This window comes from Ornithodoros turicata, chromosome 4, assembly GCF_037126465.1.
Source record: "Ornithodoros turicata isolate Travis chromosome 4, ASM3712646v1, whole genome shotgun sequence".
Lineage (NCBI taxonomy): Eukaryota > Metazoa > Arthropoda > Arachnida > Ixodida > Argasidae > Ornithodoros > Ornithodoros turicata.
This window is the reverse complement of record NC_088204.1, coordinates 65299820-65325856: the sequence shown is the minus strand read 5'-3', so window position 1 is coordinate 65325856 and position 26037 is coordinate 65299820. Positions and strand designations below refer to the sequence as shown.

Genomic DNA, 26037 nt, shown 5'->3' with positions numbered 1-26037 from the left:
TGGCAGACGCTTTGTTATCGCCTCTTAAAAACACCTCTTTCTTATACGGTCCCAACATTTGAAACTCTGGTTACTTATCGGTAACGTTGCACAACAACAGGAGACCTTGCTGGCAACAACCGGTCCTAAAGCAAAGATGAGCGCAATTATTCTACAAGCAGACGCACGCGTACTCTTTCAGCGTGCCGGTGCAATGTTTTGACACTGACAGACATTTAGGTCTTCCTCGTTTCCTGGATGTGCGATGTAGACGTCCCAACGTGCTGAAATAACCACGTGCTGTAGCGAGGGCGAGACAAGAGATTACCCTTCGTCTGTTCAATCAGCAGCGATGACGCAGGACGTAGCCGATATATAAGCGGGGAGAAGTTGACTAGTGAGCACGCGGTTTCTGCGAGGGGGTAAAAGACATCTACTGCTCAACCATGAAGGGTCTCTTTGGCGTTGCTGTTCTGGCCGCAGTTGTCCTGCTGGCGTCGGCTCACCATCTGGAGTTGTGCAGTGAGTATGCTTTCTTTTAACCTTGTTTTCTGCGGAAATAAGTTGTGCTGGCCAGGAGGTCTGTTTGTGGACATCATGCTGCTACGTGGTCAAGTGTTAGACGTGGAGACGTTCGAAGAGAGGCAGCCAGGGATATGCGCAGGGTTTGCAAGGTCGCTTATTTTTTAATTATTCTAGCGTGTTTGGCAGGTATTTTAGGGGTGTTGCAAGACATTTGCGGGGTATAGGGGGGTATGAGGGGGTGCCGAGAAAATCCCAGGGGGCAGCCTTCCCGAAAGGGGATGTCGGAGGGGAGGGGTCATTCTTTTGAACGTAACTATAGAGTAAAGTGTTTTACAGTTCAGTCGAGAATAAAAGACGTTCGCGTTGGAAATAAATTTTTTATGTGCTCTTAAACCTGCACTCTTAGAAATGAACTTCACCACATAGCACGCTCCTAGCCAACTATCATCCCGAATGACAACGTTCTTACCCCTGATTTGTTGAAAACGGGAGGCGGAGCCTATTCTGTGCTGTGCATAATGGCACAAAATAGTCTCCGCCTCCCGTTTTCAACAAATCTAGGGCGAGGACGTTGTCATTCGGGATGATGGTTGGCTAGGAGCCTGCTATGTGGTGAAGTTCATTTTTAACAGTGTGGAAGGCATCACTGATAACGACCCAGTGCGCAAATACCGAAGTCATAGGGATCCCTTCGTGTGACCATGCACACTCTTAAAAATGAACATCACCGCATAGCACGCTCCAAGCCAACCATCATCTCGAATGATATCGCTATCTGCCTTGATTTGTTGAAAACGGGAGGCGTACGCCTTTTTTGTGACACTTATGCTGGTCATAATTGTCACAGAAATGGCGTACGCCTCCCGTTTTCAACAAATAAGGCCATATAACGATATCATTCGAGATTATGTTTGGCTAGGAGCGTGCTATGGGGTGAAGTTCATTTTTAAGAGTGTAGGGAAAGATGAATAAAGGGAGCACGAAAACAAAGGTATTTCGTATGAATGAGGTTAACTTTGTGTTAATAGTAAGCTTGTTCACAACCCCAAGTAAGCTAGGTACCATGACATATCCTGACAAGTTACCCGACTTTAATATCAACTTTATATTCTGTATTTGATATTCCGTGCCATATTCTCGTGAAGCTTCAGAGATTGCGAATAGAACACAAGGAGCCAATGGACGACGAACGTGGAGAACAGAATGCTCGATTCTCAATGCGCTCTCGTGCAGCACGGGCGACGGCAATTGATCCGCCACAAAGCAACGGTCTTTTCTTTCTTTTTGATTTCACCATGGCCATTGGACAGCCTCTGGCATAGCACTGACGAGGGCGGAGCAAATGCGAACAAAGTTAAAATCTGGGCAGGTTGGTAACTCATTTTAAAATGGATAAAACTCCAGTGCTGGGTAAAAAAGGGACGGTACAAGCAAAAGACAAACAACGGCTGCGCTGAACTGCCAACCAAATGTTTATTCCATCAAACCAGGACCTTTTATACGTATACATTTCCACTTACTACGAATGCTCGGATATAGAACTGCCGCGTGACGGTGAAGTTCGTTATAAGTGGGCTCAACTGTACTTATAAAAGGTCTAAAGGCGAAGTTAGGAAGTGGCGAGGAACGCGCCCCAGGTTTGCGCATCGGTCAGTTCCGTACTTGTATCGCGGTGCTAGTCGAACGTCGAAATCCGCTTTTCCTTGTTCACCCATGTAGAACCTAGAATCAAGAGATAGTTCGTTGGAAATGAGTGTACTCGCGGCGCTTCCAATTCACGCTCGAGCTCTAACCAGGAAGGCCCTGACTTCCTTGAACCTCCGTCCTTCCATGGTATTTCACGTTTTACATCAAACAGTACAACATACAGCTAGGTTCCTTCAACACGACGAGCAATTAGGCTCAATTGGACGCTCGTCCTGTCTGCTCCTCCGTCCCTTTGTCTTTTGCGTCGTGTTTATACCATCAAGCAAAGTTCCTGTTCGTAGTGCATAACTTAATCTTTCTGTCCCACGTAATGAACCTCATTTCATAAGCTACAAGATACAAAGCTCCTTTAATACGACACAATAATATACAGAGTAGAAACGGGACTGTTAGGGTAAGCCTTGGTAAGCCTTTTATGTTGTCTCTCTTCTCCCTCGCATGTATACAGGGTGTCCCAGAAAACGTGTCATTGAATTATAATAAAACAACTACACAACCTAGAATCATGCGGTCAATGACGTTTGTTCTTACTAGGTTTTTGCCACCTCCGGATGTGAATGTCGTGTAACGCAAGTTTAATTATGTAAATTTTTGCGAACTGAAGTCGGAAATATGCAAAGTAAAGGTCACCTTTTTACCCCACCAATGTGAAGAGCGTGTCTAATTTACTCAAATTAATGATAACTGACAGGGATATTCAAGGGCTATCCCATCAAAAAAAAAAAAAGCCGAACATCATGCTCTACGGAGCTAGCGCGCTTTAAATTTTTCCACGCAATCCTTGTCAGTCCGACGAAAGGAGGTTGGGAACCCAGCCCACACCTGCATCGCAGAAAGAGATAACACGGGTATGGCTTATCGCGTCCGACTTTCGCTGGGATCGCACTTTATCTCTCCCAATTCCAGGAACTGTCGCTTTTTCTATCAGTCGGGGCGCGTTTTTTTATTCAATCCGAGTAACTCGCGAGTTTGGTGTGACGTAGCATCACGTGACCCTGGAGTAGCCACCCTTCGCCCGGAATTTTTGAACGGTCGGAGTCATGGTGCGCTCAAGATGGCGGACGTTGAAGTTTCGATTTGCGCGAAATTGTAACGTGTATCCAGAAAGAGGAACGAGGACAACAATATGTTTATGTTTTCTCTAGAATTCGGGTGCTATTAGCATTTACGTGTTTGTTACTTGCTGTGCGGCAAGCAATCCTCAGTAAAAGTTGCCTGTACCTGGTGGTCAAGCCTGCATTCCTCGAGAATTCCTCGAGGGTGTAGTTCGTTATCGGGACCACTGGGTTTTAAAAAATAGTGAAAGCGTTTGAAAGCTAAATACACCGCATATGCGAGTTAAAGAGGGTCATATACTGAACCTAAAAATATAAGATTAATAAAATTGTGTGGTCTAGAACCTTTTGTTATATACTTTCGAATAACACAACCTGAAGCACTTCTATAGAGCAGGACAACCGCGGCCTTGCTGAGCCTCACGGATTTGGAGGTTGCCATCTTGTGAAATGTAGGAAGCGTCTAGTTAGCTTAGCGCACCTCGGTAAGGTTAGTTGAGGTCAGGTCAGGGCACTTTTTCTTTTCATTTTCTTTTTTTTTTGTGGGGGGGAGGGGGGGGGAGATAGTCTCGCCGGCACCAGAATGTGCCGCCGAAATGTCTTTGCCTCCTAAGCCCACATGGCGGATCACGTTGAAGAAATCGGCGATACAAGTTAATTTTTATGTGTTTCACACAGCCATATATGACGTTCATTCTGTAACCAACTGTTACAATTCTGCGATAATTCTATAACTGTTTACCAGGTAATTTCTTTCGTTAGAAAAGTCTGTGGTCGATATCTCTGTTGCAAAATAAACTGCTGGACATAAATGTTTTGTGGTCTTCCGATTGTAAAATAAGCCACCGAAAATGCAGTCACGCCAGGGAAATTGCCAACAGTGAACTCAGACTATCCTGGATAAAAAGTGCAAACACCTAAGTTGAACTACTCTGTTAATAAACTAACCAAATGCTGTACCGATGTGTCCGCCTTGCTAAGCATAAATGTCGTTAACATTTCACTCGCCGAAACAAAACTCGCTTTCACTCGCCAAAAACAACTTCGACAGATATCGAAGACAATATCAACAACATCCTCTTTTTAAACTCTGAGTGTCATCTTATGAAGCAATCGAGCATTATCTGTGTTTCGAAGCCGTGAATTTCTGTAAGATCAGGAATTTCGCAACCGGGAATATCGTGGCCCTAACAAATAATCATAACGATTGAGTAAGAACCACATGCTCTATAAACTAGCCTAAAGTATTGCAATATACTTGCAAGTCCAGGTGAATAAAAAAACACGCCCCATTTAATGCAGACATGGGTACGCTGTGCACGCTTTGAAAGTGCTGTACATTTGTGATCCAACCTTCTATCTTGGTAATCTTCCAATAGGTCACGGAGATAACATCGCAATATTTTCCAAAACGAAAAGCTTTCAAAACTTGGTTATGACCAAGCAAAAAAGGGGCAAATTGTCGTGTGTAGCAGACAAGGCCATACGCGCGTGTGTCTGACGTCATAACCCTAGCTTACCCTGCTTTGGAGCGGAGTCGAGACGAGTTGTTACCAGGGTGAACTCTGGCCATTTTTCGCCGCAGAGTTATGACCTCATTTCCGCAACCCTGGCTATTTTTCGCCCACTTCGAGTCATTCGGAGTTGCCAGGGTTGGATGAGAAAACGCGCCCTCTGTGGGCTGGGTTTGGAACCTCCTCCTTTCGTCGGACTAAGAGCGATTGCGCTCAAAAAGTCGTCGTGAGTTATGGTTCGGTGCTACGAAAAGCATGATGTTTGGCTATTTTTTTTCCGATGGAATAGCTCGTGAATATTACTGTCAATTATCATGAACTTGAGTGAATTCGGCACGCTCTTCATATTGGTAAAAAAGTGACCTTTACTTGGCAAATTTCCGAGTTCAGTTTGCAAATATTTACATAATTAAACTTACGATACATGACATTCATATCAGGAGTTGGCAAAAACCTAGTAAGAACAAATGCCATTGACCGCATAATTCTAGGTGGCGTAGTTTGTTTATTATAATTCAATGACGCGTTTTCTGGGACACCCTGTATACAGGGTGTTTGCTCTAACGTGTCCAGAAATTTTACTTAAAGCGAGCGATAAAAGGAAAACGAGCGCTACTGGTCAGCTACTTGACTACACTGTAAATTTCAGAACACCTTTTTTGGTGTGTTTGAGGTGTAATTAAGGTGTAACATTGCATATACTCCCCTATTACACCTTGTATGAAAAAAAACAGTCACCAGAAGTGGTGTTAATTGGGTGTTAGTGTTTCGAAACACCCTCTTTCCAACGTGTTATCACATTTTGGTGTAAATATGGTGTAAATGAACAACATATATACTAATGAGACTTTTATTTGGGGGATATCCGCAGTGGGTGAAACATGTGTTCCAGTTTGACATTTTCTTAAGAAAAGGCAATGAATGGATATGTGGCGAATAACGAATTACCTTCTTGTGCTGTCAGTACCTAATATTTACGACATGACTTCATCATTAACTAATACCATAAAGTAAAAAATACTTTTCCTGCCCAATGTTTTTGCGGACATTATGTCAGATGTCAGCCCAATACAGTGTTATAAGCAAGTGCAGTGCATATTCAGCAAAAAAGAATTACGATAAAGGGTTGGCAGAGCAAAAAGTTGTGTATTCACAGAACAGAGGAAGAGAGCATTTGCATAACGAATACAAGGGTACATACTGCACTAACAAACACGAAACCATGAAGAACTGTATGTTCAAGTGAACAAAATTTGTACTAATATCTGTATTTATTAATTTTATTTCTATTATATTTTATTTTATTTATATATATGTATTCATCTGTATCATCCGTATCATTTATGTATCTGTATCAGTTTGGGTTACAGTGGTTGCTGGAATTAGATTGCTGGGATTCCAAAGCCCAGCCATGGCATCTTCAGACATTCCTCAGACGCGTTCGCGGACTTCATTTCGCCGTGTCTCATATAAAACACATGGTGCACTCCATTTACACCCTTTCCAGAAGGGTGTACAGATTCCACTGGGTGTAGGATTACACCAAAAAGGGAGTCAGTTATGATACCGTTGAAATACACCAATTTGGGTGTAAGGAATACACCTTTTCTGAGGGGTGTAACTTTTCCAAAGGGTGTTGATATACACCAAAAAGGGAGTCAGTTATGATACCGCCGAATTACACCAAAAAGGGTGTTTTGAAATTTAATGTGTAGGAAACAGGTGCTACTGGTGAAGCAGTACCTGTTTCTTACTCAAGTAACACAAAAGTACCACTTGCTTTTCTTTTATCGCTCGCTTTAAATATAATCTCTGGACACGTTAGAGCAAACACCCTGTATAGCGGCTTTAGTGATGTTAAAGAAAACGCAACTCAATGCTGAGTCAAAGAAGCCGTGATGATGACGGCGGAGGTGGTGGAGATAAGAAAACGACAACTCAGGACGCGCGATCACACCCCTTCCCAAAGCAGCACTCCATCACGACCGCCTAAATTAGGGGATGATGTGTAATTCGAGCAATTATCTGTCGATTTCAGAAAAAGCAGACAAGCCACTCAAGGATCAGTTGAAGTGTCAGCGAGACCATGCTACACCTGCAGTGAGTATATTATTGGGTAGCCCGCTCTATAGCAAATAAAACGGAATTTAATTGAATTGTGCGAGGTGTATATACTGGTGCTGAAAACGACAGGGACATGTGTAGTTTAATTGTTTGCAGTGCAAAGCGCTCAGTACTGCTCTTACGCTTTAGTGGAGTACATGGTTGATGAGAACGGTCTATTCATTCCTTTATCCAATTGCCGCGGACGGTTTCAAGCACAGGCTTTCTGTGGCTGCCACTGCGGCTGATTACGGCTGATCTCCATAGCAACGGTCGCTGAAAACACAGCCGTGACTGGCGGACTCATGACCACGACCTGTCATGACCACGCGGTCGTGACACGTGGTCATGTCATGACCACGTCACGTTTAGTTAGTTACTTAGTTCAATATCCTAGGCCCTTTTTACAGCAGATGGCGTTACTCGCGCGCCTCTTCATTAGAAGCGATTAGAAGGCGTGTGTTTCCATGGTAACTGGGTGCTCTTCCCCAGGAGAATTGCACGTTTCTGGTATAGGAGTGTTATTGGAAAATATGCTACGCTCGCGGGGAAAAGCCTTGCCTATTAAACTCAGTATATTTGGCCTACAGTTCTTGTTACAAAAAAAAAAAAACAAAAAAAAAAACGCGTTAAACACATGCGGTTCAGACGGTTTTCTGAACGCCTTTAAGCGTCAAACCCTATCGGGCAACCAGTATATATTATGGGGTGCAGCCATAGCACATTGCGGTCTGAAATTGCTATTTAAAAGTCTATAATTTTGATTCTGCGCTGAACGTTTTGTTACAACACAGTTCAACAGCAAGTTCGACAGTGTGAACAAACAACTCCAGTGCGACAGTGACTTCTGCACCATCCGTAAGCTGTGTGCTGAACCTGACTTCGTAAGTGACAAACAACCTTAACTTCGACATTGACTCATAGTATCTGAAAATGAACTCGCTTTATTTTCTTGATATGTGCCTCGAAACCCTAATTTCATTTGCTTCTTGGTTCCGACAGGAGACCGCTCTGAAGAAGTTCTTCACCGTAAGTCCTTGCACTTCTCATTGCTCTAGTGACTGAGTATTCTAGGGTATGTAAAAAAGAAAAAAGAAAAAAAGGAAATTCAGAAAAAATTACATTGATTCAATACGAATTAAAAAGGCACTAAATTGAAAACTCTATCCTCTCGGAATAAAAATGCCGTTACTTTTATATAAATACAAAAGTAACGGGATTCATCCGTTGCGTCGACCATGAGCAGGGTTGCCGGGTCAAAATCCTGAAAAGACACCAACGCGTCACGAGAAAGTAGCCAGAAGTAGCCAATTCTGTAGCCTGTGGTGTGCAGGCATTTTATCATGAATGAATGATGACGTAAACGAGTAGTAAAACCTCAGTGAACGAACAAAACAGTCCGACGGACATCGTTTACCTACACAGAGAGAAGGCCGATCATCAAGGGAAGCATGCAGGCATGACACCACTGTACGTAACTCCGCATGATGTAGTACACGATGAGAAGTACCCCAAGTTAGGTGCACAGGAGTCTCAAATGTAGCGCGAAGAAGTATCCACAAAAGTAGCCAAAAAGAAAAAAAGAAGCCAAATCGCCATTGCCGAAATTTCGGCGCCACGACAGTCAGAAAACAGCCAATTTGGCGCAAAGTAGCCTAATCTGGCAACCCTGTGACCGTGAGTTATGCGCGAAAGAAACCGCAACAGTGTTGCCAACCTACATTCGCATTTTTTCTCCGGACTGGAAGAAAAATTTCCCCAGATTTCCCTAGATCGTGAGTGTCTCCAGCGGCGGCTCGTGTACTCATTAAACTACCGGCTACGGCGTCGAGAACAAATACGAGTAAAAGTTTCATCTAAGCGCAACCTTGTCCTGTGGTGACAAGCCATCGGAGAATACAAATAAATGTGAGGGAAAGTTGTATTTGCGTCGTGATTTCCTGGAACACTCACATTTGATAACAATTTCTCTCCCATGACAAACAAAAATGAGAGGCCAAGGGCTACTTGGTGACAGGCAGAGAGGAAAACAAAACCGTAGTTCCCTGCGCGAAAGTGGATGTACGGAGCACATGGGCGCGCCGATTTTGAAGTACCTGCCGTCGGTGATTGGGATAATTACGGTACGGAGCGAGATCAGCGATCCGCCCAAGTCCTTCTGTGGTTGCGTCTTTCCTTTGCTTGGGCAGGGGAAAATTGTATATCATGAAATTTTCGATACAAGTGTCACGACAGTAAAATCCCCTAGATTTCGAACTAATTCTTTTTTCCCAAGGCGGACTTCAGATACCCTAATCTAGAGAAATTTTCCTAGAGCTGGGCCACACTGAACCGCAAGTCGCGCTTCCCGCTTTCACAAGAGGCGCTGCGGAAAGGTTATCGGGGAAGGGGGATTCAGGGACATCGTTTGCGGATACCAATGGGACGTGGCCTCTCGAGAAGGAAAGTAAATGGAAAGCGCAAATCGCCATTTGCTCCGCGCATATATCACCACCGATGGGACGGCTAAATCCTGTTCCTTTTGTATTGCTGTCAAAGTATAACGGCGTCGTTTATTCCCTGAGCAGAAATTTCTGCACTTTAGTGTCTTTCCAAAACAGAGAGAAAACGGATCGGAAACTGTCATGTATACCGAAAGCAAAACACGGTACATACGAAATATACGAGACGAAGTTTCTACAAGATTTGCTTCCCAGTGCTTCTCGTAAAAGAGGCTTCACTGCATGCTTTCTGCAGGAGAGTGAAATTCAAGTATTGCACGAACTCGCAAATCACTGCGACCCTGACAGCCCCACCGGCCACGACCACCACGCCCACGACCACCACCACTGAGTCGAGGGTGAGTCTCTTAAATAATTTATTGCCCAAGGCGTTAGAAAATCCTCCAGCAAACTATGAATCCAGGTGCATACATTGTCTGCTGAAGTGGCTAACAGGCGTACCACATTTTGCCACGCCAATTACTCCACGTTTATAGGCATTCCATATCTCATAACCTTGTCACGTGTGTAGTGTTTAATGATCATTGAGACAAATGACCTTTGAACTAGGGTGCTTGAATAGTATGGAGCTAGTATTTAGGCATCCTACATTGCAGCAGAGCCGGGTATAGCACCACCAAGCGTGTGATGTGTCTCTCAGCGTGACTTCTCAGCGTGCATTGGATCGAATGTTCACTGACAGGTTCACACGTTATACGCTTGATGGCGCCACAGGTTCAATAAGCATCGGTTTCGATGGTAATCCAAAACTGTCCATGTGACAAAGGTACAAGACGAGGAATGCCTAAACGTGGAATATTTGAAATTTTATTGAATCTCTCGTCGGCCATAATTTAATAATATTTCTTCCTTGCCTACTGTAGGTTTCAAACGATGTACACACAAAGAGAGGTCACACCAGCCTTCGAAGAATAACAAGAACATGAATACTTGAGTGTATGCTGGTCATTGAGTTGGATTTTTTAATAAAGTGTCGTCGACGTGTGTCGGCATATCGAACTAAACGGAAAACTTCTAGTAGTTGCAATCTGTCTCAGTATCGAGGATATCCAGATTGTGCACGTCTGCAAGTGAAGGCTGCACGAGAGATGTGTAAAGAGCTCCAGAAGGTATACGAGCGGGGGTAAACATAGGCAACAAGCTCTACCTACTGAGCAAGTTGTATCAGTCGCATCTCGTTACAGAGGAAGACATGCATAGTTACGCCTGGCGCACCTTAGAACTGGTGGGGCGGCTCAGAGGGGGGGGGGGGGAATATGTTTATTATATATAAAATAAGAGGGACTGGACAGGAAACTATAGATTTCGAGGTAGCTGTTTTGCTCTTAGAGGTCTCGTCTGAGACCTACGAGGCACTCGGGACAGCTCTTGATTCTCGTCCGGATAAAGTTCTAACGCTCGAATACGTAAAAGGCAAGCTCCCAGACGAATACGAAAGAAAGCAGGATACCTTGTCAGGGACATCTAACCCTGAGACGGCGCTGCGATTCGAGGCACCTGGGGCACAGAAGGCTCCAGGTGCTGGCAGGGAGTGCTGTTATTAGGGAAGTTGGGTTATGTCAAGACAGACTGTCCTGCACTGAGAAACGGGAAAGGCTGAAAAGATGTGCAAGATAGTCGCTATGCTCCAGGCAGGCGGGTTTCCAGAAGACGTACAGGGAAGATCTCTGCAATAAAAAGTTACAAGGAGAAAGCATCCTTGACACAGCAATGCCTGTTCACGAAAAGCCACATGTACCGCACCAGGCCACCTGCCACGTACCTCGGGAACTACGTTATATTGCTTCCGACAACAAAAGAGATGCAAACCTTCAGTAGGTGGCTGTCGAGGAGGCGCTTTGGACTGCTGGACGACGGCTGAACGACAGCTGGAGTCAAAACCTGCACCCGCACTCGCGTGCTTGCGAACGCACGCTATTCTTATTAGTAAAGACCTGTTCAGTCCGACGTGTAGCCGTTTGCCGTTTATTGCTGCCCCTCGACTGAGTGCAAAAACCGTTTGAATGAAATGTCGCTCACCTGGGTGCTGCGGTGTATAACTCTTTGGCAGTCTGCCGTGAACTTCCGCAGTGACACCGCAGTTTAGTCCTCAAGGAGTTGTGCCAGCTAGCCTTCCGCATGACTGGCCGTCCTCTGGTCATTCGCATCCGCATAGTAGTTCCGCAGCAAGATTTTGCCTCTGCTGAAGAGCCATGGCACTGGTGCTCAAAATGGGCCATGAGCTGGGCAATGCCAATATCCAAGCTCTGAACATCTGTCACTGGACTCCGGTGTTTAACTTTAAGGCAGTCCCTCCAGCTAGTGCACCAACTCCGGTGGCAGGAGAGCAAGGCCAACTACCTTACCACACTTACCGACACTACCGACTACTACCGACACTCACCACACAAGCTGCAACAAACCTTGCGTTAAGCAGAAAGCCTGAAGGAAATATATGGCTAGATGTGAAATACTACAATGAAAGTAAGTAAGTATTATCCGAAAAAAGAAGAAACAAAACAGACTTGGAGCAGGGTGGCTGCCACCTAGCACTAAGCCCAATGCAGGTATCTGTGGCATAATGAATGCTTTTCTAATAGTACTTTCCAAGCAGAATGGAAAAACAATGATACAAAAATAAGAGCATGCTGCTATTACTATCAGTATATTGTACAAAAAGGAGCGACACAAACAGGCATCAAGACTGTTTGGCTGGCCCTCAAGACACTAAAGCACACTAAAGCACCATCCGTGCAGAAGGCGCAGGTGTTGAGCAGATCTGAAATGATTATGCTATTGCCTGTTCTAGAGCACTACATTTTGTGACCTCAATATTCCCCTCGGAATCTCTAACTTTTCCATATAGCTACGCTGCTAGGCCTCACACAGGCACAGCATAGTGAGGTGACCAAGATACTTCTTCAGTTCCTGCTGGACTGTGGCCTTCTGCGTGAACTCTGAACTATGACCAATTCCATGTTTGGTTCTTTTTGTCTGTTTGTTTGTTGTTTTGTTTTGTTCCCCCTTTTCCGTTGTTGTTTTTCATTTGCTGGGAATAGCAAGCCGCCGTAGTTCAGGCTAACCTTTCCCTTCTTTAATAAAAAAGAACATGTATTCCCCCCTCAATACCCTACACCTTTTTTCTTTTTTCTGTAGTCTTTGTACATAATAGAATAGAATAGAAGTAGAGAAACAAAAAATGGAAATGTAGGTCGCACGGGTGCAACCAGCTGTTCCATGACGCTTGATGTGTGAAAGCACTGAATGATTTAAAAAAACAGTACTTCAGAAAGTCTTTGTACAGGGATGCGCCCACCCCATCATCATCCAATGTATGTGTGTGTGTGTACAGGGATGAAGGGAACCCACCACTCAAGCAGTGGGAGCGTGATGTAGTATATAATAAGTAATTTGCATAATAAAGTAAGTTAATTTTAATTTACTTTTCAAGTGCTAGAACTCTATAAGTATATAACTCTCTTCACCATTTTTACTTTTCGCAGCAAGTTGATTCCATAATTTGCAACCAATACAGCAAAAGGAATAAGGGTCATAGTTTGTTCCGCACTCGAGACGTTATTGAAAAGTTGTTACTTTGGGTAATGTAGTGACAGTCGGTGTTCTCGAGCGCAAAAAAGTGCAGTGTTTAACAGGAACAGTACTGCTTCTGGACGAGAATAGTAACCTGAATTTCAACGTGGGAAAATGCAGGCCGAATATTGAGTAAATCAAATGCAAACGAAATCAAGGTGAAGATGTGAATAAAACTGGTTATAAAGCATGCTTCGGAAATGTGTATTGTCATCAAGTAAGGATCCTGTCTTCGGAAGTGCGTACAAAGGCTTCAGCACTGTCCTATAGGTAAAGTAATATATTTTCATTTCCAAACACCAAGTGGGACTGATTCAACTAATACGTTTGGAGGCAAACATTTCTGCAGTGTGTACGGTACAAATATACCTTTTGGTATTTGCTTCCTTAGCAAATGTGCGTGTGTTAACCGGTCCAAATGTTCATCAAAATAAGCCCTCGGGAATATTCACATAATCTACTCTTGGCATCAGGTGAATATGGAAGCGAATGTATCCTAACACACATTCGTGCTCGTTTCCAAAGAACATCACATGTTTTGTTTGTGCTGAACTAACGCGAGTTGTAAATATATTGTTGAGTCAAAAAGTAAGCAAGACAGGATGTGATCTGAGATCTTTTCCAAACAATATTTATCCAAGAGAAGCAGATACCAATAAAACGAATACGTGAGACAGCATTTGTGCGAACAGCTGCACAAGAACTAATGTAATAACGAGGCACTAAAATTTTGGAAGGCTTTGTGAGCTTTGTGAGTTTTAAAAGACGGCCGTATGCTGGTGATACATTACGATAGCATGTTTCCTTTTGCCAAGATAGAAAAAACGAAAATGCCCGAGCAGCACAATGTACTGAAAGTCGAGTGCAATAGGGGTGGACGGGTAGGTGGAAGACCTTGACCAGACTCTTGAAACTAAGGAACATTGCGCTGCTTGGGTGGTTTCGTTCTAAGCCTAATCGTTTCAGCAACGACCTTCGACGAACACTGCCAGATAGTAGAAGACACGTGCTCAGGACCAGGACGTGATAAGGAAAGCATCGTATATAGGGTTCTTGGCAGACGCTATATCTATTGCCTCTTAAAAGCATCTCCCTCTTGCGTTTTGGAGTAGCCAGTTCTGACTGGGTCGGGACTAACCTCTCCATATTTTTCTTTCTTTTCCAATCCAATCCAATCCCTCTTGCGGTCATAAAATAACATTTAAGACTATAGTGTACTTAACAGGGACATTGCACAACAACAGGATCGCAGGCTGGCAACAACTGCCCTAAAGCAAAAACGAACGAATTGTTCTGCAGCAAGCGCTCACGTACTTTTGCTTTTCATCTTGTCGGTGTAATATTTTGGCAATGACGTACATAGGACTACTGAAAAAACAAAAAAACAAAAAGTAACAGGAGTATCGTTGATGCCAAATCATATCGCATAGGTTACAGCAAGGAGACATGAGCAGAAGGCTAAAAACACAGGAACAGGACGTCTGCAACGTTGCAGACGTCCTGTTCCCGTGTCTTTAACCTTCTGTTCGTGTTTCCTTGCTGCAACTTATTCGATATGACATACATCTAGACATCTAGGTCTTCCTCGTTTCCTGGATGTGCAATGTGGACGTCCTAACGTGCTGAAATAACCACGCGCTATATAACGAGGACGGAACAAGAGATTGTGCCTCGTCTGCTTAATCAGAAGCGATGACGCAGGACGTAGTCGATATATAAGAGGGCAGAGGTTGACTAGTGAGCACGCGGTGTCTGCGAGGGAGTAAAAAACGTCTACTGCTCAACCATGAAGGGTCTCTTTGGCGTTGCTGTTCTGGCTGCGGTTGTTCTGGTGGCGTCCGCTCACCATCTGGAGTTGTGCGGTGAGTATTATTTCGAACTTATTTTCGCTCTCTGTGGAAATAAGTTGTGCCGGCCAGGTCTGTTTTTTGGACGTCATGCTTGTTAGACGTGGAGTCGTTTGAAGTTGGGCTGCCAGGGCTTTGCGCAGGGTTTGGAAGGTTGCCTATTTTGGAGGTGTTCCAGTCTTTTTGTGCAGGTATTTTAGAGGTGTTGCAAGATGTGGGACGGGGTGCTGAAAAAATCACCAGTAGAGCCTTCCACCAAGGGGACGTCGGACGGGAGGGGTCCTTCACCATTTAACTTTCTTGTTCAACGTAACTAGAGTAAGATGTTTCACAGTTCAGTCGAGAACAAAAAGTGAAACACCAAATAAATAAAGAAGGACGAAGCATCAATAAAACATTTAGTTAGTTTGTTTGTTTGTTTGTGAGGAAAAATAACATTTAGTCACCGAGACTATGATCAGTGGTGCTTTGTCCTACTTCATGTATATTCAGTTTTACTTTCGTTTTTCGAGGAGAATCTGTTCTGTACAAGTGCACAACGTTTTTGCAACTGAACAAATTTCTTGTCATACTTACGCCTTTTTTTTTCTCGAAATTGTCAGTTTATTCGAAGCCTCTCGCTGCCCCGGCCGATTTGAGTGAGTTTCGAAAACGATAATTCGAAGTGTCCTGCCAAACGCCTCCGGTTAGTGCGAATAAGGGCGAGCCAGCTGAAGCTCATGATGTGTTATTTTTCTTTCTCTCTCAGTCTCTGTTTTCCGTGTATGTAAATGAAAAGATTGCCAAGGTATTCACCACCAGGAACTGTTGGCCTGCTCGAATACTTTTTAAAAGTCCCGCTGTGTTACACTTTCGCTGATATCGCACAACTGAGGACATAATTTTTTTTCCCGGTTCCTTTGGCTTCTTTATAACGAGGGTGTACAGTATGTACATTCTACGTCTAGATTTTTTTTCCCAGGCTATTGCGCAGTCTTTATGCAGTGTTTTTATGGTGCGTGTGTGGGACCTCAAAGCGGTGCTAAATAGTAGGAGGTGATGTGTTCGAACCCCACAACAAACTGTGCTGTTCAAAGTTTTACTCTGAGATTTCCCACACGCTTTTAAAACCGATGTCGGCACAGTGCTCGCTGAAGTAGAACCAGGACTACTGCTAATGCCCCTCTCAGTTACTCCACGGTCGCTTGCTATCAAGGGACCGTGCACTGTTAAAACAGAACTTCACCACAGAGCACGCTCCTATCCAACCATCGTACCGAATGATATCATTCTGTGTCATGATTTGTTCAAAACAGGGGGGAGGCGCCTATCTGGGACAAGATAATCTGTCCCAGATAGGCGCCTCCTCTCATTTTCAACAAATCATTGCACAGAATGATATCATTCGGAATGATGGTTGGCTAGGAGCGTGCTATGTGGTGAAGTTCTGTTTTAACAGTGTGGTTACTCCTTCCTGCATGCATACTGTTCCCTCTCCACCTGTCTCCCGTCCTCGACACCTGCCACTACCTTTGCGCCAGCAATGTGGACCTTAAAACGGCCTCCCATTCACGCCACTATACCAGACTTTCCCCGAAAACAGGCAATCAGCCCTGTGGTAGCCCAACAACTCGCTTTGGCCCATCTCACCTCTACCCATCCCCATTGCCGACAAATCTTCACCGATGCTTCCGTAATGCCTGACGCAGCGGGCGTGGCCTTTTACGTTGCCGATACAGACCATGAACAGGTCTACAAACTGCCCTACCCCATGTCGTCCACCGAGGCTGAACTGTTCGCCATTCTTACTGCCCTAGAATATATAACTGACTTGCCACCTGGGAAATGGGTCGTCCTCACAGACAGCAAGGCGTCTCTCCTCCGCTTGATGTCGGCCCGCTCCAACCTCATACAGGGTATACCCAGCTTGATCATTCAGAGGTATAACGGGCTCCGTGCCAATGGTCATGCTTTGTCCCTTCAGTGGGTGCCCGGTCATGTGGGCCTGACCGGTAACACACGCGCAGACGCGGCTGCTAGACGAGCCGCCGCAGCTGTTACCCCTGCCACTGCACGTCCACCACTTACACTTTCGGCTTGCCATTTAGCTATTCGCCGCCGGTGTGCAACCCGTGCCCAAGCATTTAGATCACAAGCCGTCGCCTACAACAGTCACGTGCAGTCCATCGACCCCTCGGTTAGCTTTTTCATTGCGTGTCGCTGCAGTCGTCAGGACGAATCATTGCTGCACCGCCTCCGTCTCAACGTTGCCCGCACCCCATAGCTCCTGCACAAAATGGGCCAATCCAGCTCCCCATTGTGTTCCAGCTGTGGCGAGGTGGGCGACATTGCTCATTGTCTTCTGCACTGCCAGCAGCACATCCCGCAACGGCAAGCCCTCCATCGCCGTCTAATACAGCTGGGCTACAACACACTGTCCATGGCCACCCTCCTCGGTCCCGTCCCTCGGCCTACTCAGTGGGCCATCACCACAGCCCTGCTCCGCTTCTTAAATGACTCTGGCCTTGCGTCTGCCCTCTGACTGAACGTTCTTCGAACTTTCCTTCGTGCCTGTGCTGCACTGCACTGCGTGCCAGTTTTTCTGTCATCTTTTCCTTTCTTTTATTTCTTTTGTTTCACAGTTCCTTTTTCTTTTCTCTCTCGGAATAGCAAGCTGGCAATAGCTTGGCTGACATTTCCGTTTTCCTTTTCACTATTAAACATATCCCCCCCCCTCTCCACCTGTCTAGGGGCGCGTTCCTCGCCACTTTGTAGCTTTGCAAGTTTGCTTTTGCTCCGCCCTAGCCCGCGCGCAATATTTCCGTGAAGCTTTAGGTGGTGATGGAACAGCTTGTCGTAATCAGCGCTCATGCGGACAACGTCACGACTATCGCACGTGGGGATTGTGCGATTGTGCGGGCCGACTTCACGGGGAACTCATGACCAGAACTCAGGGACACTTCCTCTCATGTAGGTTTTGCCTGACAGCAGAAGAACACGTAAGAAAGCCAACTTGAAAGAAAAGCATCAGGTGAGGAGAAAGAAAGATGGAAAGAGGCGTGGGCAGACGAGAAATAAACTTTGTACATCAAACATCGCGCGCGGAGCCAGGCTATCAGCAGAAATTGGCAAACGCAGAATGAAAAGGTGATGAATTAGCTCTGAGAAAGTTTTACTAACTTTTCTTTACATAACTGCTGCTGAAAATTACGGGCTGCTACTCGTAGCGTGGGGAACGACGTAAAGCTGGCCCTACTCCAGATCATTTTTTCCCTCTCTCTGTGAGGAATGGGGATGCCGTCGATGATGAGAAAGAGTTGCCCTGTTGCATTTCCTCTAAACTTATAACTTGTCTCGCGAATTTCTGTAGCGACTTTTAGCGACGTAATGGGAGTTTAATAACGTTAGCTATAGCGTTGGCAAGGAAGAGTTGAGAAATGCGTCAAAAGACTTTTGGCCTCAGTTCAGATATCACTGTGCGTTATAGTGAAACTGCACCAGCATTACGCTTTTGCAGAAGCGTAGCTGGGCTTCACTGTGTCAGAAATTTGTACGAGAAAAGACAAAGAATAAGAACAGTGACGGAGGCCACACGCCTCCACAATTTTCGGCTCTACGCGGTGTTTTACGCAAAACGGCGCCGTCTGAGGAAGACCCAGGGAAAACACCCAGGCAGCATAGCCGGCGCCCGGATTCGAACCCGCTCACCTCCCAGTCTCTGCGTGAAATGCCATCACGTGAAGCTTTAGAGATCGCGGACAGAACACAAGCAGCCAATGGACGATAAATGTAGCACATAATGTATTATACACTCTTAAAAATGAACTTCACCGCATAGCACGCACCTAGCCAACCATAATCTCGAATGATATCGTCATCTGCCCTGATTTGTTGAAAACGGGAGGCGTACGCCTTTTTTGTGACACTTATGCTGTTCATAATTGTCACAAAAAAGGCGTACGCCTACCGTTTTCAACAAATCAGGGCAGATAACGATATCATTCGAGATTATGGTTGGCTAGGAGCGTGCTATGCGGTGAAGTTCATTTTTAAGAGTGTACTTCAAGCGCTCTCGTGCAACGCAACTGTTTGCACGACGGCGATTGAGCCACGACAAACAAATGGTATTCTCTCTCTCTCTCTCTTTTTCACTTGCACCATGGCCATTGGACGGCCTGTGGCACAGCGCTGACGAAGGCGGAGCAAACGTGAACTTGCGAAGCTTAGTGGCGAAGGTGAAATTTGTTCACCTATGTACAAATTCGAATCAAGAGGTACTAGAGTGTGCCTGGCGCTCTCCGGCTTCCAATCCACACTCAGACACGAAACGTCAAAGAAACGTAAGCTATAGAGCTAAGGCAAGGTGGCCGTGGTGGTGATGGTGATGACGATTATGATGGCGGCAGGGATGGTGGGGGTAAAAAAAACTACACTGATCTAAGTCGCGACAGGGCCGAACTGGACGCTATCAACCTTTTTTTCTTTTTCCTTCATGCGCAATATCTATAGTATATTTATTGGTGGGTCTCGACAAATAGACTTGCAGTTCTGAAAGTACTAAAGCTGTAATAGTCGCAGTAGCGAAGCCGACCCAGGATGGGCGATCACCCCCCTTCTAAAGCAGCACCCCAAGAGCGTCTAAATTAGAGGATGATGTGTAATTCGAGAAATTCTCTGTCGATTTCAGAAAAAGACGACCAAGAACTCAAGGACCAATTGAAGTGTGTGCGAGACCATGCCACAGCTGAAGTGAGTATTGCGTCGCCCGCTATATTGCAAATGAAACGGAATTTAAATGAATTATGCGAGACGTATATACTGGTACTCAAAACGACAGGGACATGTGCTGTTACCTTAGTTCGACCTCTGTATGCAATAAGGGGGATAAGTCGAAAAATCCCAAACGGAGAAAACTTCAAGTGAATATTTGGTAAAGTAATTGCAGCTGGGTTTCCTCGAATAACGCAAATGCGAAATGTGTAACATATATATATTTGGGTCTACTCTACATGCATATCGTGTTAGCATCGTTTTCGGGAGGGTGACTTAGCAGAAACAGAACAAAATTCATGTGCATGACATATCCCCTTTTTCAATTTAACACCGCACGCACAGGGTTTTCATGCAGGCAAAAACAGTTTTCAGTAGTCGAACTTTAATTGTGATGTCAATTAAGGCAAAGTCACCTTTGTGCGTGGAGCAACTCAATAAATGACTAACAGTGTTACAAAGAATGCGTTAAACATATGCGCTTCAGGCGGTCTTCCCAACGTCTTTGACCCTCAAACCCAATCGGGCACCGGTAGCACACGTGTAGGGTTGCCACCAGGCCATTATTATACCGGCACGGCCGGTTATTTGGGCGCTCTGGCGGTTGCCGGTAGGAAGGTGATACTGGCAGCCTTTTGCCGGTATTTGTGGCTCAATACCTTTCATAAAAGCTTTTACGGGATTTTCTCTTGAACGTTCCTCTACAGCTTGAATAAATTTGAAACACAGACCCAGCTCCGCAGTCACCAGTCGTTTTCTTAGTTATTCATTCTTATTATTATTCATTGTTATTACTATTATCATTGTTATTTCTAGCATCAATGATACAGCCACACACAGGAACATATGCTTCCTCGTATTATCTTGAGCGAGCACGCTCTCTCTCTCTATGCGTGTGCTCGTCCACCCCTCACCCACTTTCCATTTTCTACAAGCCTTTCCTCCTTTCCCTCTATTTCACCTCCTCTCCCTCAACCGATACTTTTTCACTACGAAAGGTGGCAACCTTACGCACGTGGGGTGCAGCCATAGCACGTTGCGATCTCATATAGCTATTGAAAAGTCTATAATTTTGATTCTGTGCTGAAATATTTGTTACAACACAGTTCAACAGCAAGTTCGACCGTGTGAACAGACAACTCCGGTGCGACAGTGACTTTTGCACCATCCGTAAGCTGTGTGCTGAACATGATTTCGTAAGTGACAAACAACATTAACTTCGACATTGACTCATGTATATAGGTTCCGAAAATGAACTCTGTTTATTTTCTTGATATATGCTTCCCAAACCCTAATTGCATTTGCGTCTTTGTTCCTACAGGAAACCGCTCTGAAGAGGTTCTTCACTGTAAGTCCTCGTACTTCCCATTACTTTATAGCAACTGAGCATTCTAGGGTTGCCGATATCTTAAACAAAAAAAGCACCAGTGCAAAAATTTCTGCTCGCGGAATAAAAGATGCCGTTACTTTGACAGCAATGCAAAAGGAACGAGATTCATTCAGTGCGTCGTCCGTGAGTTATGCGCGAAGGAAACCGCAAGTCGCGCTCTCCCTCTTTCCTCCTTCTCAAGAGGCGGCGCGGAGAGCGTGTGCAACCATTGAACTACGTCGTTTGCGGAGGCCAGTGGGAAGTGGCCTTTCGAGAATGAGAGGAAAGGGAAACCGCTCATCGCGCTTTCCCTCTTCCCTCCTTCACAAGAGGCGGCGAGGAGAGGGTGTCCAATCATTGAGCGACATCGTTTGCGGAGGCCAATGGGAAGTGGCCGCTCGAGAAGGAGAGGAAACGGAAACCGCGCATCGCGCTTTCCCTCTTCCCCCCTTCAAAAGAGGCGGCGCGATGGTGTCCAACCATTAAGGGAGATCGTTTGCGGAGGCCAATTGGAAGTGGCCTCTCGAGAACAAGAGGAAAGGGAAACCGCATATCGCGCTTTCCCTCTTCCTTTCCAATCATCCCTTACTGTTCCTTATGTGTTGGTGAGAAGACAACGGCATCTTTCATTCCGCGAGGAGAAATATCTCTCACATTAGTGTCCCTTGAAAAGAGAGATAAAGGGTCGATTCACACGATGCAACTTTAGTTGCGCGCAACCAGGTTGCGCCACCAAGTTGCACCGTGTGAACGCGAAGCTCTGGTTGCGCAACTCGAGTTGCAGGAGTTGCAGAGCCGATCGCTTCACGAGCGATTTCTCCTGCAACTCTAGCTGCAACCTGTCAATCACACGGCTCCGCCTTGCAAGCGCGACCAATCAGGAAGACTTCCATGTGTCAGTTATTGCAGCGGCAGTACGCGAGACGATGAAATCATCACTAACCAGTGAAAATTATGCAAAATTATCAAACTCGCAACGGATTGAACTCGTAACGAGCAGAAGTCGCAGTGCGATTGGACAAAAATGATGACAATGATGTTTTTCGCGCCATCTGGCGAGCTCGGTGACGACTACGGCATTCCGAGTTGCTCGCCGTATGAAAGGGACCGTTTTGGTGCAACTTCGGTTGCGTGCAACTATAGCGGAAACCGCGTTGCAGCAAAAAGTTGCATCGTGTGAATCGACCCAAAATCAATCAGAAACTGTCATGTATGGAAAGCAAAACAGGGTACAGATGAAATATACGAGACGACGTTTCTACAACGTTTGCTTCCCAGTGCTTCTCGTAAAAGAGGCTTCACTGCATGCTTTCTGCAGGAGAGTGAAAACCAAGAATTGCACGAACTCGCAAGTGACTGCGACGCTGACAGCCACCATGACCACGACCATCACCACTGAGCCGAGGGTGAGCCTCTTAAACAATTTATTGCCCGACGCGTTAGAAGATCCTCAAGCAAACTTCCGTATGGCTCTGTGGTTCTCGCAGTGTGGAACCGCAGTTCCTCCCCATACATCCCATAGCTAATTAACTAACGAATTACTGGATGCTGATGGCTGATGGACGTACACTGATTTTGCCACGCCAGACCTGTTCGCACGTAACACGCTTGATGGCACTACATGCTCAATGGCCATTGGGTTCAATGATAACCGAAAACTGTTCACGTGACACGGGTACAAAGAGATACGGAATGCCTCAACGTGGAACATTTGGAATTTTATTGAGTCTCACGTCGGCCATAATTTGATAATATTTCTTTCCTAATAATATTTTCTTCATGGCCTATACTATATAGGTTCTGAGAGGAAGTACACCCGGAAGAGAGGTCACACCAGCATTCGAAGAATAAGAAGCGTAGGAATACTTGAGTGTATGCTTGTCATTGAATTCGATTTATTAATAAAGTGTCATCCACCTGTGTCAGCATACCGGCTTGATGAGCGTAAACGGGACACATATGTTCTAGTGATACAAGCAATCATGCATATTCTTAATTACGACACGGAACGTTGAGAAGCAATGCAAATGTCGTCATGAATTTGGTCTCGAGGAGAAAAGGAACGGTCGCTCTATGCTATCTGTATCAGAGAAATCGTGAACAGAAGCAGTGAATGGGAACACGCACATATTATTGCATTATTCTGATACAGCGTGCAGCAGTGATCGATCCCGTACGAAAATTCCGGAATCAAATTGGAATCGACACGCTGTGTACGGTGTCTTGTCAGCAAAGGGACTGTCTCATCCAGAATCCCATCTATGAAACAGATACCACTATGTTCGGCATCGCGGAGGCCCTGGCGACGACGAGATCAGCGTCACGTCACTGGATGAGGGAGAGGGCCCTCATCGCCGCTGGCCCTTTGAAAAATGTCATCAGCGTAAAGCAAAATTGAACTTAAAACGACGATAAAACCAGAGACACGGAACAGAAAAAAGACAACACGACACGTTCTCAAACATTTTGAGAACGTGTCGTGTTGTCTTTTCGCTGCTCGCCTGCACCCTTGCACCTGCTCGCCAGCTCGCCTGCACCCTTGCACTTTTAAAATTGAACTAAAAGGGTGTATAGGCACTTGTCACAAAATACCGTGCTGTATACTTACCATGTGGAATTGTACGTGGCTGTGGTAACATTATAAGCTCATAATGTGAAAAAAAAAAGAAAGAAAGAAACTTTTATTAAGCCATCTTCTGAAGGCTTAAAAGGGTTGAGAAACCACATGCAAAACACTACTGCATCGGCTCCATACGTTGTAGTCCATGGATTCGACACGCAAAGTCCCACACTCCTGATTTGGACAGTTCTTTTTTTTTTTTTTTTTTCTGTTGGGTTTTTAAAACTGCGATATTTTCGAGACACCGTTGCCGGTGACGCCGAACAGCGCTGACAGGCATCGGCAGACAGAGGGGAAGTGTCGTTTTAGCTGTGCACGGTTGTCCGAAGTACTCCCAAGGGTCCTCATAATGAAGGCCGTTCCGCGGTGCCCGCCTCCTTTTACATCCGTCTGCGTCGTCATAGAAATAACGTCATTTTTTTAGACACCGCATTTTTGAGACACCGCTGCCGGTGACGCCGAACAGCTCACGGAGAAGAAGGAGGTTCGTATTTCCGTGTCTTCTCTCCGTGTACACTGCTTGTAAAAGACCACCTTCTACCAATCTTTTGGGCTTCAGATATAACCTCTTCAGATAAGCAGAAGATCCTGCACCTGATCCAGTAGGTGCAGGATCGTTTGGCAGCGAACGATATGTAATTGAAGCAGACGCCGAACGATATCTTCGGCAACGATATATTTTCAGCCTTCGGCGTGTTTCATTACTTCATATTTTCAAATGAAGTGCAAGTCATGAAGTGCAAGTCAGCGGGGCGGAGCCAAATGAATGCCTCTAGCATTCGCATTAGCCCTCAACCACGAATTCGCACTCTTGCATAGGCCCCACGCACGAAAAGCGGAAGTCCGCATCATAAATATTACTGCTGCTGTGAAACAGGCCCTTTATCTTGGCGTACAGACAAATGTATTGCAGATACAGCAAAATTATACGCGAAAGCAGTTGAAGATGTGGCACAGCGATACGGCAAGCATTACACTTCCCAGCAAACCAGAGACGTTCCCTGAACATCCATGTCATATCCTGACTCGGAGGTTGGAACGTCCCAGGGAACATGCCACAAATCCCATAGACATCATCTGTACGTCCGGGAGACAAAAAAATCTTCCCCTGTTGCACATTGCACGAACATCCCACAAACGTACAGTACACGTCCGTGGGATATTGACAGCTTTGAGATCGAGACGACGCATGGATATTTATTGGGAGCTTGAAGTTGCTTTTATCACCTTCAAATCATATTTTGAAACATTTTGCGAGAGTTGTGTGTGTGTGTGTGTAGGGGGCTGGTGTCGGCACCATTAACGAACCCGTAACTATAGAGAGTGGTCACCACATAACTATTTCATTCCCTGTTGCCCCACTGTACCCCACTGTTTAAATAAAGCAAACAGAGAAATGGAAAAGCTCACAGTCCAAAACGCTTCAAAAGGTACTAGCATTCCCTTTCGAAGAGAAAACAAAAACTATATTGCTTGTCGCGCGAACTTCCGCGAATTCGAGGGTACTCCTCGTCTCTGAAACAAAACGGATGGTGAGCTGTCTAAGTATAATCCGATTATGCACAAAAACAACAGTCAAGTGACGAGTTGCGTGGTGTATTAACTCTGCAACAAGGTAACGCCCGTGTTTCTTACTGCTCTTGGTCTGAGACACTCAGTATAGGTTCATCGAAAGTCAAATTTGAGAGTGCCACAGAATTCCGCAGCTCTGCGATGCAGAAATGCGGAATTCTGTGGCACTCATGTAGGGCCGGCTATAGGGGAGGGGGGGGGCGAGTAAGACGACCGCCTTCCCCAAGAACACACGCGGTCCTCAGGATGTCCTCAAAGTGTCATCACGTCCTCGTCCGTGATGGGGTGAACGGAGGAGGTCCACAGGCTGTCATCATAGGAGCTTCCAGTGATTGTCATTTGCGTACATCCTGTGGTCGTCAACCGGAGGACAAGCACAGGAGAAGTAAATTATTTTAATACTGCGTTGTGCATTTTAATACCTGCTAGCCAGTAATCAACTTCCCGATTTATTTCTCATTCTCGGATTAGAACATTGGGGGAAAACAACTGGGCAAGGAAGACACTGTCTTACATACACCTTCAGAACATTGACACTCGGTGGAGGAGGAGAACCAGAATGCTTACAGCACCAAAGAGGAGGAACAGAAGAGTACGAGAACCAGTGTCAGGGAAGCTGAGACAAGAAAACGGCAGGAATGTATGAAGGGGAAACCAGCACTACAGATGTACAGGGAAAGGAAGACAGAGATCACAAGAGAGGAACTGTTTGATAATTCGTACGGGAGCAGTTTATTGTTTGAGGCAAGAACGGGTATGCTACGGACCAAAACTCATTACGCGAAATTCCAACGGGATATCGACACAAGATGTAGCTGGTGCACAGAGGGGGAGGATGAAACAGCGGAACATGTAATCTTGAGATGCAGGGGACTCAACCCGGCACCAAAAGAGGGCGTTGATCGTGCATGGGAGAGGGGCTCGTG

At 45.5% G+C, this 26037-nt stretch overlaps 2 protein-coding genes across 2 annotated transcripts; both read left to right on the top strand.

Annotated features, from left to right (window-relative positions):
• The first annotated feature begins 368 nt into the window (after window positions 1–368).
• LOC135391702 (antimicrobial peptide microplusin-like) lies at window positions 369–10395 on the top strand. Its single transcript, XM_064622057.1, has 6 exons — window positions 369–501; window positions 6819–6880; window positions 7678–7767; window positions 7886–7912; window positions 9620–9722; window positions 10248–10395. Exons 1-5 carry the CDS (start codon window positions 426–428, stop codon window positions 9713–9715), a joined length of 351 nt encoding a protein of 116 aa, XP_064478127.1. The 5' UTR covers window positions 369–425; the 3' UTR covers window positions 9716–9722; window positions 10248–10395.
• Window positions 10396–14625: 4230 nt separating this feature from the next.
• On the top strand, window positions 14626–22847 carry LOC135391703 (antimicrobial peptide microplusin-like). Its single transcript, XM_064622058.1, has 6 exons — window positions 14626–14816; window positions 19468–19529; window positions 20657–20746; window positions 20872–20898; window positions 22238–22325; window positions 22717–22847. Exons 1-5 carry the CDS (start codon window positions 14741–14743, stop codon window positions 22316–22318), a joined length of 336 nt encoding a protein of 111 aa, XP_064478128.1. The 5' UTR covers window positions 14626–14740; the 3' UTR covers window positions 22319–22325; window positions 22717–22847.
• The last annotated feature ends 3190 nt before the right edge of the window (window positions 22848–26037 follow it).